General features: G+C 41.8%; 1 protein-coding gene across 2 annotated transcripts in view; it reads right to left on the bottom strand.

Annotated features, from left to right (window-relative positions):
• Nucleotides 1-10,125, bottom strand: part of cadm2a (cell adhesion molecule 2a) — a 419,313-nt gene extending 409,188 nt beyond the window's left edge. For both annotated transcript variants that reach the window (XM_066650677.1, XM_066650678.1), the window contains exon 1: nt 9,791-10,125. In XM_066650677.1, the coding sequence (XP_066506774.1) occupies nt 9,791-9,851 (61 nt within the window). In that variant the 5' untranslated portion in view covers nt 9,852-10,125. The remainder of the gene's footprint in view (nt 1-9,790) is intronic.
• Nucleotides 10,126-15,106: the final 4,981 nt, after the last annotated feature.

Raw genomic sequence — 15,106 nt, 5'->3', positions numbered from 1 at the left:
AGAGAGAGAGAGATCGTACAGTTGGGGACCATAGAGGGAAAGGAAGAGGGAGTAGCACAACATGAAAGTGTAAGAGAGAGAGAGGGAGCAAGGGAAAGAGAGAGAGAGAGAGAGAGAGAGAGAGGAGGAAAAGATGTGTGGAGAATCCAGAGCTTTCTATCTGTGTTTAAACTTACAATCACCTGTAACTCAGCTGCATTAAACTGGGCTTTAACTGGACCTTAGACAGTTTGTGAAGGCAGAGCTTAATGGAGGCTGATCACTTGCCTCTTATCTTCGTTTACAGTGTAGGTCTAAATTCAGTGAAATAATGTTCTTACTTTAATGGGTTAAAATTTGGGTGGTGGGTTGAAGTCTTAAAGGGGACATACAGTATACGATTGGGGGGAAACACTGTTCTGTGCTTTGATTACATTCAGAAGTGCAGCGGTTTTTAAGGTGAAACTGTAAGCTCGAGGAGGAAAAACGACTGTTGTTTTTGTACGTGGCTGAAGTGTAACTTGTCTGTTTTTATTCACTGTTTGAATTACCACAGAAACACATCTGGCACACGAGATGGTTAGTTATGCATGTTATGTCTGTGATTACTTTAATGCCATTATCGTTTTCCTGAATTTAGAGACAGTTCCAGCACAAATTTGTCAACACAGTGGAACCTCTACTTACGAACTTGATTCGTTCCGTGACCCGGTTCGTAAGTGGAAAAGTTCGTTTCTCGAGACAATTTTCCCCATTTAAAATAATGGAAAAGCTATTAATGCGTTCCAGCCCCCGCCCCAAAAGTCACCCTTTTTGCACTGATATATGTTTACAACACTCTCAAATTAGTAAAAAAATACATGTAGCGTTACTAAAAATAAAAAAAGAAATACAGTGGTAACAGTAATAAAAAAGAAATAAAAAAGTTTTAAGTGGTTACACATCGCTATCTTGAAGACGTGACGACTGCCTGGAGCAGTAACACAGGCACTGGCTGTATGACGGGAGGTGGGGGTGGGTGGGTGAATGTAGGGAGATGAAGCGTAGATACGGCTTAACATAGCACGAATTTCGATGTCTGCTATTTACACTAATGCTAAATTGCTAAAGCTACAATTTGCTAATCTTAAAAGCTCACTCAAGTCTGGGCGCTGGGAGACTCGCCTGTTGGGGTCAGTGGCCATTTCCAGCCGCCGGCTCGGCGGAGGCTCGGGTTTGTTTCTAGAGTCATGGTTTGTTGGTGGAGGCAAAAAATATTCAAATGCCCAGTTTGTATCTTGGAAAGTTCGTTAGTATAGGTGTTCGTTAGTAGAGGTTCCACTGTATTACCACCATATGGAGCAGGAATAGAACAATATCCTCATCTCAGTTCATGCTTTTCAACATTTAGTTGTCTCCTCATTGTCTAAAACCCTCCAAAATACTGCTTTTCTGCTGTGAGCAGAGAGAGAAAGCCTAGCATACCGGGTGAGACACTTTTTTTTTTTTTTTTTTTACACATTTACAGATATTGGGGCTTCGTAAAACGTGTTATATCAGTTTCAAGCATGAAAACAGACTAGAGAGCAACAAATGAAGACATTTTTATTTATTTGTTTTTTTAAATTCATAAATATTGCCTTTAAGGCGGACTGGAGCCTGGGTTGGTGGGTGGTGATATAACTGAACAGTGAATGTTAGGCAGTTATCACTCAGAGCTGAAACCCTGGAAGCCCACAGGAAATGGGGGCTTTTGCCTCGTAGCGAAATAAACACCAAACAAAAGCCTGCTGGAGTCAGCAGCGTTTCTCCCATTTCTCACCTGTCTGATCACATTCACCTGTCCTAACGCCCACCTGCACACACACACACACACACACACACACACACACACACACAGACAGACACACTCACACACACACAGACAAAGACAGAAGACCAACGATGAAGAAAAAGCTATTACCTCCTTCCGCACACACGTACACCCGCACTTTGGAAGCTCAAAGGAAGCAGATGCTCTTCGGCCCGTACACTTGCATCTGCCTTTGCATCCGTCTTCGCTCCACTTACTGAGAACAAAGTGTCATCTACTGTCACCAGAAACGGAGCATGGCCACTCAAATTTGGTTAGCAGTTTCCATAATATTGTTCCAGAGAAAACGCCTCGTCTGGAAGCATATGGCTGTACAAACAATGAAAAGAGATATCTGCTAGCATTTGGAATAAAATATTCTTTGTAGAGATGCAGTAAAAGAAGCATGTTCTGGGGCCTAAAGTACCTTCATTGGATGGATTTCTAAAGCAAAGGTTACCAAACTGCTACCAGGACATAGGACATTTGCTAAATATACACTGAATGATCACTGGATTAGTAACACCAACCTTGTATCTCCACTCATTATCCAGTTTATCAGCTCCACTGACCATTCAGGAGCACATTGTAGCCCAGCTGTTTCTCTGCATACTTTCCTATCCCAATTTCACCCTAATCTTCAATGGTCAGGACCCCTACAGGACCACCACAGAGCAGGTATGATTTGGGTGGTGTGACACTGACATGGTGGTGGTGTCTTGCTCTTTTATTTGTGGATCAGACACAACAATGCTGCTATAGATTTCTATCACTGTTCACTACCAGCCCTGTAGGGGTCCTGACCACTGCAGAGCAATAGAAATGGGGATAGGAAAGTATGTAAAGAAACAGGTGGACAGGTGGGTTCTTGTCCATTGGAAAGTTGAGGGCAGCTGAACATTGTATTTCACGGCCACTGCCAAAACAAGCTCCAAAACCCGAGACAGTTCTCAGAATAACAGCAGTTTGTTTATGAAAATACAACAAAGGGCTTTGACTAAAGATCTGTCGCAACACTATAACTGACTGACGCTTAATTTGTTTTGCTCCTGGTGATTCTCCTGCAGAGTTTTATTGCAGCCCTAATCATACCCACCTGATTCTTACACTGAAGGCTTGATGAACTGAATCAGGTGTGTTTTCATTATTTAAAGAGTCAGGGGAGTAGGTACACAATTCAAAACTGGTCAGTGGTCTACTATAAACAGATTAATGAATCTTCTATAATATACTAGAGAATCACTGCAGACCTGTGGAATATTTTGCATGGTATAGGTCAAATTGACTAAGTCTATTTTTCAACCAGTTACTAACCGTTAGAATTCTTCATCACATCAAACTTCAATGGCAACTATGAGACTGATACATTGTCCATGAGTGCACTTGGTAGTTCCCCTATTACCAGCTACAGTTCATCTATTGCTCTGTAGAACACCAAAGTGCATCTATGTGATCAGTAAAGCTGATAAAACGAGAGTCCAACATCCACCATTTCTACTGAGATGTAATTAATAAATAATAATGTAAATATTAATAAACACATACATAAATCATAAATGTATTAATAAACAATTAGTTCACCCACTGATGCTGTTACAGCCTTTAATTTTCTGGGAAGGCATTACACTAGATTGTATAACATTGCTGTGAGGATTTGATTGCATTCATCCACAAGAGATTGAGTTCAGATGTCGCTGTCGAATGATAAGCTCTGGATCTATATATAGCTAGCACTTTTTACAATTTACTGTCTAGATATGAATGCATTTTTATAGATTATACACTTTATGAATACAGCGTAATAAGCATTTATTCTATGTAATTAGTGCATAATTAGCATTAAAATGTTATTACTCTTCAAAATAAGTTGGTTAAGCTGTTTAGAATGACGGCTTGTTTCCATGCTTGTTCCTGTAATGTATAAATGACTAAAACACATTATTCCTCTCACACTCACATCCCATGACAGTCCCTTTACTCAATAGGAGCCTGATAAAGGACACTTATCTAAGCCACTGTTTGCCCTTCATGGTGTTCTTGCCCTGATGCCACATGCTCTCCATATAAACGCCAGGCTCAGCAGCTGCTGCCTCTAGACTCCACTGGAGCAGGGTGGGACCACACTGCCCGCTCCTGAATATTATATCACAGAGGAGGGTCCGTCCATACTGGCCGCATCAATAATGCATGGTCCAATGGCAGCTGGTATCTGCCAGCCAGAGTGGCTGAACACTGTGCTGAGATTAAATATGAAATGCCTGGTCATGCTTGGACAGCATGCGTGGAATCACAACACACAGCTTGCATATCATAATCCTTATTTGGCGTTGGAACATAACTGAATTTCAGCCAATGGAGAGCCTTTGTTCTTTGTGTTGGGAGATGGTTTGATGTGTCTACAATGCAGATGAAGCATGGCTACTGTACTCTACACTGTAAAAAAATGTCAAAGCTGAAAGTGAATATTTTATTCCTTCGTTGATTCATTGATTTACTGATTCATTCATTCATTTTCTATAACAACTACATCCTGCTCAGAATCGTGATGGATCCGGTGCATGTCTGAAATCATTGGGCTCAAGGCAGTAACACACTCTGAGCAGGAGACAAGTCCGTAACCGGGGCGCACACAGTACACGGTAAAAAAATATCTGTAAATGTTATGATAAAAAAACATGTAAATGACTGTCAATTCTAAAAAGGTTAAAAATAGTTTCAGGAACAGTGAAATATCGTAAATACATTTATCAGCCAAAACACTAATTTTTACATCTCTTTACTGTAAAAAAAACATTATTTCAATGTTAATGTACAAACCATTAGGGGCAGTTCAAGTGGCCAAGGACTGGGAGGAGCTAAGACTTATTAGGGAGCTCCAAGCATGCCTTGAAGCTCCATATTTTCATTGAATTCCATGCATTGTGGGGATTATTTTGTGTATTTGTGTGTGTTTGTGTTCCTGTGCATGTTTAGTGTTGATGTGTGATGAAATGTGTGTTGGTCAGGAAAGTTCACCATCAGCCCATGTTTGAGACCTGGAGATACTGCACATTTCTTTGCTCCTTTCAGCAATACCTCCCTTTAAGGGCTGAATATAGGATGCTTATTCCCAGTATTGCTATATATCAGACTGCGTTCTCTCATTCCCGCATTTGTCACACTATTTACATGTTTATTTTATGGCAAAACAATGTTTGTTTTTTTGTTGTAAATACTATGGAATTACAGTGAAATTTTGGCAACCACTGCTGTCGTTTTTTTAACCGTAAATTTTACAGTTTTGTTTTTTTACAGCTATAAACTTAATTCACATTCACTCACTCCTGTGCACAATTTCACTCAGGCAATCCACCTACCAGCATGTGTTTTTGGATTGTGGGAGGAAATTGGAGCACCTGGAGGAAACCCATGCAGACACCAGGAGAACACACCACACTCCAGACAAAGATGTGAGGTGGTGATTGAACTCACTCTGACGCACCACCGTGACATCTATTTGCATCTACGTTAACACGGCAGCATTATGTTATGTTCAAAACAAAACCTTTGTTCTCTGTTTCTGATGTTTTGCATGTCATCACTGTCTGCAGAAAAACACGAATCTTCCAACAGAAAAAGGAAAGTAACTTTATAGGAGAATAAAACTTTTAGTGAAAGTCAATGTAAAAATATTTTAGTCCTAGTCACTTCTGAGCATTTCTTTTGGTTCATTCACACAATGCGAAGGACAGCTGCTGGGTTCAGATGAATGTAAACTGAAAATGGACAAAAATGGAGATATATGTTTGGACTCCCCTATGTTGACCTGATCTGAAAATACCAGTCCGTGGAACATTCATGAGAAACAGACCAACAAAACTGGCCCAGAATTGCTTAGAAGTACAGTTATGTCATTGAACTTCAATGCAAAGAACATGTTTCCCTTTCCCTGTAAAGCTTCCGTTATGGAGATGCCACGTTTTAGTCTGGGTCTAGTTCTACTGCTCACGTTTCAGTGTAAACAAAGTGGCTGTTTCGGTTGGGGCACACACACACACACACACACACACACCCCAACCGAAGATGAACTGGATAAAGTGTGTCTAAGCACAGCAGGAAGGGCAGGGTTACTCCAGGACTCCATCTCTGCCACTTCCCCTCACCAAGACGATGGAGACGGAGACAGTCTGAATTACGGTGAGGGAGAACGCTCAGGGAGATCAATACATCGCTCCAGCTCCAGCCACACCGGCAACTCATTAAAAGCTCCTGCCTTGAGGAATGTGCTTAATTATCTCTCATTATTAATGGACCACTTCGGAAGCAGGGCATCAGCTTGCGGCACCAGGAAGATGTCAAAAGGGGGCTTGGACTTGTGGAGCCATATACGATGTGCATGTCTCTCACACTCTGTCACACACACACACACGTCAGGCCAGTGTGTGCTTGTGTGTTTGTGTGTGCATGTGTGTGAATGTCAGTGTGTATCCAGGGCATACTCATAGTGCTGAGAGAGCTGTAACGTGAAGCTGTTTGATGTGTAAACAGTTCATGACGGCAGGGTCATGTTGACACTCATCTGAAAGAGATGAGAGATGAGGCGGCCCTCTCGCATCTCAAGTGCATCACAGGGGGTGTAGCCAAAGGAAGGAGGGAGGAAGAAGGAGGAGGTTTGGATCTGGGGTCCCAAAAAGCTCAAAAGTCCAGCAGAATAAGACTTTAACAAGCGCTAAGCCACAGCCATCAATCAACACTCCTCAGCTCATCACTATACCACAACACGACCGTACCAAACACAACCATCACTGTCCATATCCACCTGCAAAAAAACAGCAACTTTCACAAGGACGTTAACAGAGCACACTTTTCCCCTGTATTTTTGAAGCATTTTTACTGGTCCAGCCATCATCACATTATCACATGATGCAAAGGCTGGCTTTTTTAAATGATCAAAAAAAAAAGGAAACTGAAAAACTGAAGATACAAGGTTTGGTGCCGCCAACAAAAATCTTATGCAACAAATGAAAAAACAAACACAGTCCAGCTCTGAAATTAACACCTGCCAAGGGCTAATTCCTTGCTGAGTGTTTGGAAGTGACTGGAAGATGCAGACACTGAATGCACTCTTTAGTACTCCCTCGTAATAAAAGCACAGACACTCAGGCTGAATCTGCCTCCTAGCTTCATTCCGAATCCTTACAATGAACAGCACCATGATTAGATGAAGCTGAAGGAAATCCAAACCTTATATATTGCTTGTGAATATGTAGTAGCATCTGACCAAACGCTGACCAACAACTGTGTGCAAACCTCTGGACATCCTGTAAACTCAAGTGTTCAACATTGTCAGCACTGTGCAGTGTTTAGATGCTAGTAGATTCATTATGCGTCAAATAGTCCACAGCTGAGCAATTCAGCTTTGAAAGTTCAATGCTCCACAAGATGAGCAGATTCAGACAGCCGAGGTTTCTGATGTCACAAACCTGTGCAATCAATTCTATCAACTTAGGGTGGGCCTTTTATGCTGCAAGTTTGTAGTAGAGAATAATGCCATTGCAAGGCACCCACTCAACTCGGCTCTACACGCTTTTTGGAAGTGGTTCCTGCTGTTTTTTTTCATTAGCACAGCTCTCCCAAATTGTAGCCGGTTACGTCGCAACAACAACAGTGGTGGTGATGGTAAGTTGACTTGTTTACTTATTGTGCTTTGGGAATGAACACAGCTCCATGCACCAGTTCAAACAGATCTGTAGAGTTTCTACGTTCCTTGTTGTACAGTTCGGTTCTCGCGGGTGTCTTTGGTCAAGCACAACTCCTAAGCTTTAAAAGACCACTGTGTAAGTGAATGTAATCATTACAGGGTGGTGAATGCGGTATTACGTCATGATCGACCAATCAGTGTTCTTCAATGGTAAACACATCGTGTTTAGTCCCTACTTGGTTTGCTTGGAATCACAAGTGAGGAGGGACTAAAACAAGGAGCAGGTTCCAGGTACCAAATTTACCTAGTGGAAAAGCAAAAACGAAAAGAATAAAATAAAATAAAAATACAACGAATAAATTTAGCCGAGGCGAATAGGTACCATGTGGTGGAAAAGTGCCATAAGTCCAGATAGAGGCTGGGACTCTCATATTCATAGATCCACAAGCAATGAATTACGGTGTAGAAGGCAACTTTTAATGTGGACTGTTCCTTGAAAATAACCTCTACATCTGTCATTCTGATGAACCGAGGGGAGTATATAGGGGCTCAACTTTCACTCAGAGATTCAACACGTAACCATAGTTGTGCCCAAACATTTGCCCGGGGCTGTGCTGTAAAATCGAACTGTTTCATCAAGGCGTCGTATGCGCTGCTATTGGTAGAAGGACGCGCGTGAAGTGCAGTGAGCTAATCACAACACACAGTCAGGATGAGGGGCGCGAGCTCATATTGAGTCCCGCACTTTGCTGCACGTGACTTTCCCCTCGTCAGCGCGGTGTGGGCTGCTGACAGGGCGGTGCCTCTGTCTGTTCCCCGCCGAAAAGGCTTTCAGCGTGCGGCGCGAGAGCATTCCCACTCTGACGGGCACGTTCGTGTTTTCCTTTTTCTTTTTTATGTTTTTTTTTATAAATAAACAAACAAACAAAAACTATGTGAATTATGGTGCAGGAGACGATACATCTCCTGCTTTACTTCATCTGTCACTGTATTATTAATATTAGTATTAATCTAAGTATTAGTGTTAATGCTCGCGTGCGCAAAAAAGGGGGGAAGAAGGAAAAGCTGATGCTACTACGACCCCACCATGCGGACTGCTGCAAATACCACAGCGCAGCACCTTCAGATTCCTAACGTCAGCATTCAGTTTTTGCCGATTTCTTTTTGAAGTTCCTCGGAGCAGAGCGCGCTCAATCAGCACCAGACAATTATCTGGGGCTCCACGTGCCTCTCGTAACGAGGGATAGGCGCCGAATCGCGGGATGACGCGCGGAACACGGATCGTTCACCTGCTGACGCTGAGAACACGGGCTACCCAACATACCAGCCGTGCAGTTTGTAGCAGCGCGTGCATGCAGCCAGCGCGTGAGCGCGCCCAATCCAAGCCTCCGCGAGCATGACTCTGAGGCAAATGCGCAAAGTTTCCAACCGCTACATGAGGCTCTTCGCTATTATTCAATGAGCTGCATCGCAGAGGCACCCAGCAGCTCGGCCAGACACACACTACGCGGCTTAACACACACGCAGGCGCGCAAAAGCACTTCTGCACTTGGCTTTGTATTGCTGCACTTGTGGGGACTTATATTTATTTGTGGGTTGATTTAAACAAATTGGCAAGTGATATTACCACCTAAACAATGGCAAGGTTCACGCGAGGGGTCGGTCGACGTACTCGCACGTGTGAGGGTGAAGACCAGGACCAGGTAGACACAATCTAATATTGCATGTTGCCCATTCTGGGGACATTCGGTCCTCGCAGATGTAGCAAAACAAGCACAAGCGCCAACGAACCCATCCTCGTGTTTTGGAAACGCAGGATGTGTGTAAGGTTGTGGACCTGTTTTGCTAACCGTCCGAGGACTCAGCTTTGGTTGGTCCTGACATGAAAAGGTGCTGATCTGGGCTCACGCTCGGCTGAAAGAGCAGAGGGACTGGTTTTGGTTTATTGAGGTTAGGCTCAGCCTCAGTCTTTGGTGTTGGTGTAAGTGTTGTAATACTAGCTGCGGTAGTAGACTACCCAAGTCTATGGGAGTCCCCACAAGTACAGTAAGAGCTGTTTTTTTGTGTGTTATCCGCGTTATCCTTAATTCCAAGACTGAAACGTCAAATGACAACGTTTGCAAACATCTGCAAATCCTCTTATTGGTGCTCCCGAGCCACACAACAAAACAACCAAACAGCAAACCCGCAAATGCACTGAGCATCTACAGGCTGATGCTGAGCGAGCTTTCCCGCACGCGGCACAACATATTTAAAAAAGAAAAAAAATGCAAAGACGCGAGAGCTCGCGCTTAAGTTACCTTTCAGCAGAATCCCGCACATGCTGTACAGGGCGAAGAGCACGCGCTGTTTCACGATCATCCCGACTCTGTTCTCCGCTGCTCCGCGCGCTCCCCGGACTCTCCTCCTGCTTCTGTTGTTGTTGTTGTATGTAGTTGTAGTTTGTCCTCGCTGTTTTCTTTCTTTTCTTTTTTTTTTCTTCTTGTGTTGTTGTTCGTTGTTTGGTTTTATCCGGGCGCAGCTCGCGCTGTGTGGACGCTCTCCTCCTCGTGTTTGTGAACCGCGTGTCCGAGGCGCGAGTCCTGAGTCCCGCTCGTTGATGCGGCCGGAGCGCGAGGCTTCTCGCAGCGCTGTGTTCTTGTGTGTATGTGTGTGCGTGTATGTGTGGTGGGGGGAAGAGTGAGGCGCTCGCGCCCGCCGGTCTCGTGGCGACGCGAGCGGGGGAAGCCCCACCCCCCACGCTGAGACAGCCAATAGCGAGGCGCCCCGGTTCTGGACGCTGAAGAGGCAGGAGGTGATAATGGAAACGGTTTATGTGACATTGTCAAATACGGACGATATTCTATTGAGATGACGAAGTGAGTTACAGGAGTTTAGACAGCAGTCTGGACTCCTATGGGACTGTTCCACGACGCAGGGTTTATGAGTTAGCTCGATAAATTACGCCTAGATTTGAGGACTATCCAGTTGGAATGTCCCTCAGCTGTTTTACCATTGGACGCCTGAAGTAAGTAAAATTAAAATTACTTTTGTTTAATTTCTGATTGAAAAACAGTATCTACAGTGAATATATAAAGCATGGCTTTTTTATTTTTGCTATTTTTAGAGCATATTTTCTATGTTATATGGTTGTATAACGTTTGACTTATCATTATAATGGTCCAGAAGAAAAGATATAGACTGCAAGGCTGCAAATGTCAAAATATAATTCAAATTAAAATATACACATGAGAAAATTTTAATATTTAATTGTTTTTACGAAGTTTAAAGTCCACTGTCATTAGAATCCATAAACATTATTTAAGCTCCACTCACAGCCCATGAAGATCTCACCTTAGCTGCCTCACGAGTTCAGCCACATATCCTGGTAATAAGGAAGCAATGTGACGTCATCGATGATTGTGCTGGGTGTGCAGATGGACCCTATCGAAGCTACATAAAAACTCAAAAGTATCCTAAAGGCTTCTGGTGAGGAACTGACAGTTTGTCTTCAGTAAAATCAAGGTAAGAGCAGTTTTCTGTATTCTCTGATTTAGCTAATTGTTTAATACATTAAAATATGTTTGAAGAGTAGTTTGTTTTTAAAGGTTCCATCTATGATTCTGGAGAATGATTGTTCTCACAGCAAAACAAATTCGCCCGATGCTGTTTCTCTGCCATCTCACGCAGACAATGCCTGCAGTTTAACCCTGCCCTGCACCTCCACTTCGCTTGAACGCTAACACCCGCTTTGCCGATTGGCTGGAGTAGTGTTTTGGTGGTCAGTCTGAGCCAAATTGTTGGTTCCTGTTTACCGAGCCAGGGCTGTGTACAAACACCAGACTATTTTTCCAGTGTGCAAACAAACAAGAGCTGGTGAATAGTGAGAATACCTTCACTGAATTTTACAAAAATTGTATTAGATTGAAATTATAGACTGCAACTTTAAAACAAAACAAAAATAAATAAATAAATATAAATAAAAAGCCAGGACCTCACGGTGGCGCGGGAGGTAGTGTCACAGTCACACAGCTCCCAGGACCTGAAGGTTGAGGGTTTAAGTCCAGCTCCAGGTAGTCTGTGAGGAGTTTGGTGTGTTCTCCCTGTGTCCGCGTGGGTTTTCTCCAGGTGTTCCGGTTTCCTCCCACAGTCCAAAAACACACATTGGTAGGTGGATTGGCGACTAAAAAAAAAGTGTCCCTAGGTGTGAGTGTGTGTCACTCTGTGAAGGACTGGCGCCCCCTACATGGTGTATTCCTACCGGGACCCACCACAACCCTGAACTGGATAACTGGTTGCAGACAATGGATGATTGAATAAAATAAAAAGCCAGAGTTCCTGTTTGAATCCACACAATATATATAAATATATTGTGATGGAGAAGATCTCAGTCAAAAACAAGATGGCTGTAAAAGTGAAAGTTTCAGGCGGTCATTTGGTTTGACCAAATGTTGCCCCGTCATTGTTTGATGACCCATTATTGTTTGACGTTGAGTGGAGCCAGAGTGGTTCTAAAGAGTCATTTATGGCGAAGGTCTGTGTTTTGACTGTCTACTGTTTGTTAGCAATGTTAGCCTGCTACCAAACATGACACCAATCATGATTTGGCTGAACAAATGGAGCATCGTTTAGTGAGGTATTGATCTGCCCACCTAATGATTAAAGAAGTAATGAATGCGAGTGTGTAATATACAATATTGTACCTCTGATCAATACTAACCAATTCCATGTGAACAGAAATCTCAGCTGCATCACTGTATGGTGATATGAAGCCCAGTATCAAACTGAAAGAGAGCCACAAGACGAGTATATATCTGTGCACTAGAATCAGGAGTGATAGGGCATTAAGGAATAAGAGAACAACATAGAAACTCATGCAGATTGCTACGTTCCTTTTGTAATATCCCTTTATTATATCTGGCAAAACCTTCTATCTCCATTTTTATATTTTTAAGTGTCTTGTGGCATAATATGAAAACACCAGCTGACCGTTTGTACAAATGTAAAGTAAAATGGACCAATAGGAATGGTTTAAAATGACTTGGAAATAATTCTCCATGCATTAACTTTAATTATAAGCTAAGACTGTTATTCTCCCTCTCCACAATTCACTTTTTGAAGAACCACACTTTGTTTAATAGCGACTATGTAAGTATTGTCAATTTCTTTTGAGGTCAATGAAATGTTATTTCATCGTGTCTGTAATTTATGCTGATATTATGTTATATGTTATGTTTAAGAGAATGTCTCTCACAGATCCAATGACATGTGCCCTTTATGTTTAAATACGGTTTCCCAAATGAATGCAGCCAGCATGAAACACCATTAAGTCATACTGTTGATTTTATCCTAATAAAAAATGTAACGACTTTACACACACACATACACACCCCTCAGTTCATTCATGGAAAAAAATCAGTCATGTACAGTATATCAAATATATGAATGTGTGTAATTTGCCTTTCATGTTCTGATGAATGTAATTACAGTATATGAATGGGGATAATTATGGGGAGTGAGTGTGTATCGGCTCTATTTATACAGGCCCTGACTCCGCCATCTTATTGGATTAAGCAGAGGTTCCCCCAACCCCACTGGAAAAAAAGAAACGAAAAGAAAAAACTTTGAAACCTGACATTTCTTGGCAAGGTGACCTTCATGGTGTGTGTGGGTGTGGGTGTGTGTGTGTGTGAGAGAGAGAGATGATGATGATGCTGTTCGAGCAGGAGGTCTTTGGCTGAGTGGGTTTATATGTGACCAGATTAGAACAGGTTTCATAGACCCTAACATACTCTATAACACTCCGAATTACAAGCAGTTTACCCTTTTATGAACTTTGAAAGAACTACAGTACAGAGTTACAGCTGTTAATGTGTAGATGTAACAGGGTAAAGCATGCCCCCCAATGGAAAATGTAAAAAAAATGAGCATATATATATTACTTATGCTTCCTAAAAGATAAATATGATTAAGTGTTTTATTTAAATTTTCTTTTTGACTGTATTTAAATGATTTCCTGAAAATCATTTCAGCAGTAAACATCAGCTAAACAGGAAGTAAACAGGCTGCTTAAAGTGTCTTGTATTCCATGATAAACACTAATCGCTGAACTCACCCACAGTGAAGATGAACAGCGACACATTAATCATGAAACTAATGGCAGACAGAGGTGGGACGCGTGCAGAAAGTATAGAGCGTTATGAAACACCCCAGTCTCAATGGCCATTAAGTACAAATTACATTTTTTTCAGTTTGAGACGTTAAAAATATTATAATATCAATAAGTTTAGTGTTTGTTTTTTTTTTTTAATTATTTGTTTTTTGTTCTTAGAATTTGGACGCATTTTCTGCTTGTCATCACTTTACTGTGTTACACTTTCTCCTTTGATTATACCATGGCATAATTCTTTACTTTCTCTAACTTTCTTTGGCCTGTCATTTTCTTATCAGGGTGGGTGTGTGTGTCTTATCTCCTCCTCAGAAGTTCCTCATTCATGTGTAAGTAATGAGAAATTAAATAAAATGGACACATTTAACATCTTTCCTACAAGTTTTAATGACTCTGAGTCTTTGTGAACGTCTAAGACACGAGGATCAAACAGCACAACACTTTTACTTTTTTCTCTGGGCACCATTTTTATTTAGTTATCTTACTTGTCTGCTTTCATTTTCACAATGTACACTTGGTTATCTGTTTTCTCTGCTCTCATTTTGGCTTACATCGGTAAAACCTACATTTGTGCTCTCACATTAAAGCAAGACATATGTTTGGAGGAACTCAGATAATGGGGTGGTACAGTGCCAGTGATTCTCCTTATTACAATTAACACAGGAGTAGAATCAGAATGGCTCATGTTTACAGATTAGGCAGCTCTTAGTAAAGTGACTGGGTGGTGTTTTTGCACAGTTTGTGGTTTGATAGATGCTCCAGATCCCCAAATTAATGCACAAAAATGGTTATTTCTTCATGGTCCTTTTTAAATAAATGAAATGTGAACAGTACTCTATTAATATATCAACAGAGGTTTGTCCAATTGATCATTTTCCACCAGTATGAGAATTTGTATAAGGTAATCAAACACAAATGTCTTAAAGGATAAATAAAGATAGATAGATAGATAGATAGATAGATAGATAGATAGATAGATCTATCTATGGCTCTCCCCATCAACACCCTGCCATCTGTTTCAGTCCAACCCTTCAGTAAACCTGCACTTTAGAACAGTCAATTTTTCTTGTTATTTATTAAAAACCTTTGTATATTACTGGGTTTAGATGACCCCCCTCACAGCTGCACCCAGGCCTTCCTTTCACCTGTTTGGGTACCATCTGAAAAGGCCACAAGTTGCCTCCCTTTCTCTTTAACCTTTGAATATTTTAAGCCATTAGATTTAAGGATAACGTTAAATCACACATACACTTCCTCTGTCTCAGTCACTCATGAGCTCATCTTCAGTTCCCCATAAAGTCATAGTGGTAACTTGTTTCAAAGCCCCTTTTGACATTTACATTACTCTACAGACATTGGCTGCCCTGGATTGAGCCTTTTTCACGGTGCAGTCCAGGCAGAAATGACAGAGCAATGTATAACACCAGGCAGCTGAAAAAGGATTGATATGTAAATATATTAGCCTTAT

This window comes from Hoplias malabaricus, chromosome 18, assembly GCF_029633855.1.
Source record: "Hoplias malabaricus isolate fHopMal1 chromosome 18, fHopMal1.hap1, whole genome shotgun sequence".
Classification (NCBI taxonomy): domain Eukaryota; kingdom Metazoa; phylum Chordata; class Actinopteri; order Characiformes; family Erythrinidae; genus Hoplias; species Hoplias malabaricus.
The sequence above is the reverse complement of the archived record's forward strand: the minus strand, read 5'-3'. Positions and strand labels throughout refer to the sequence as shown.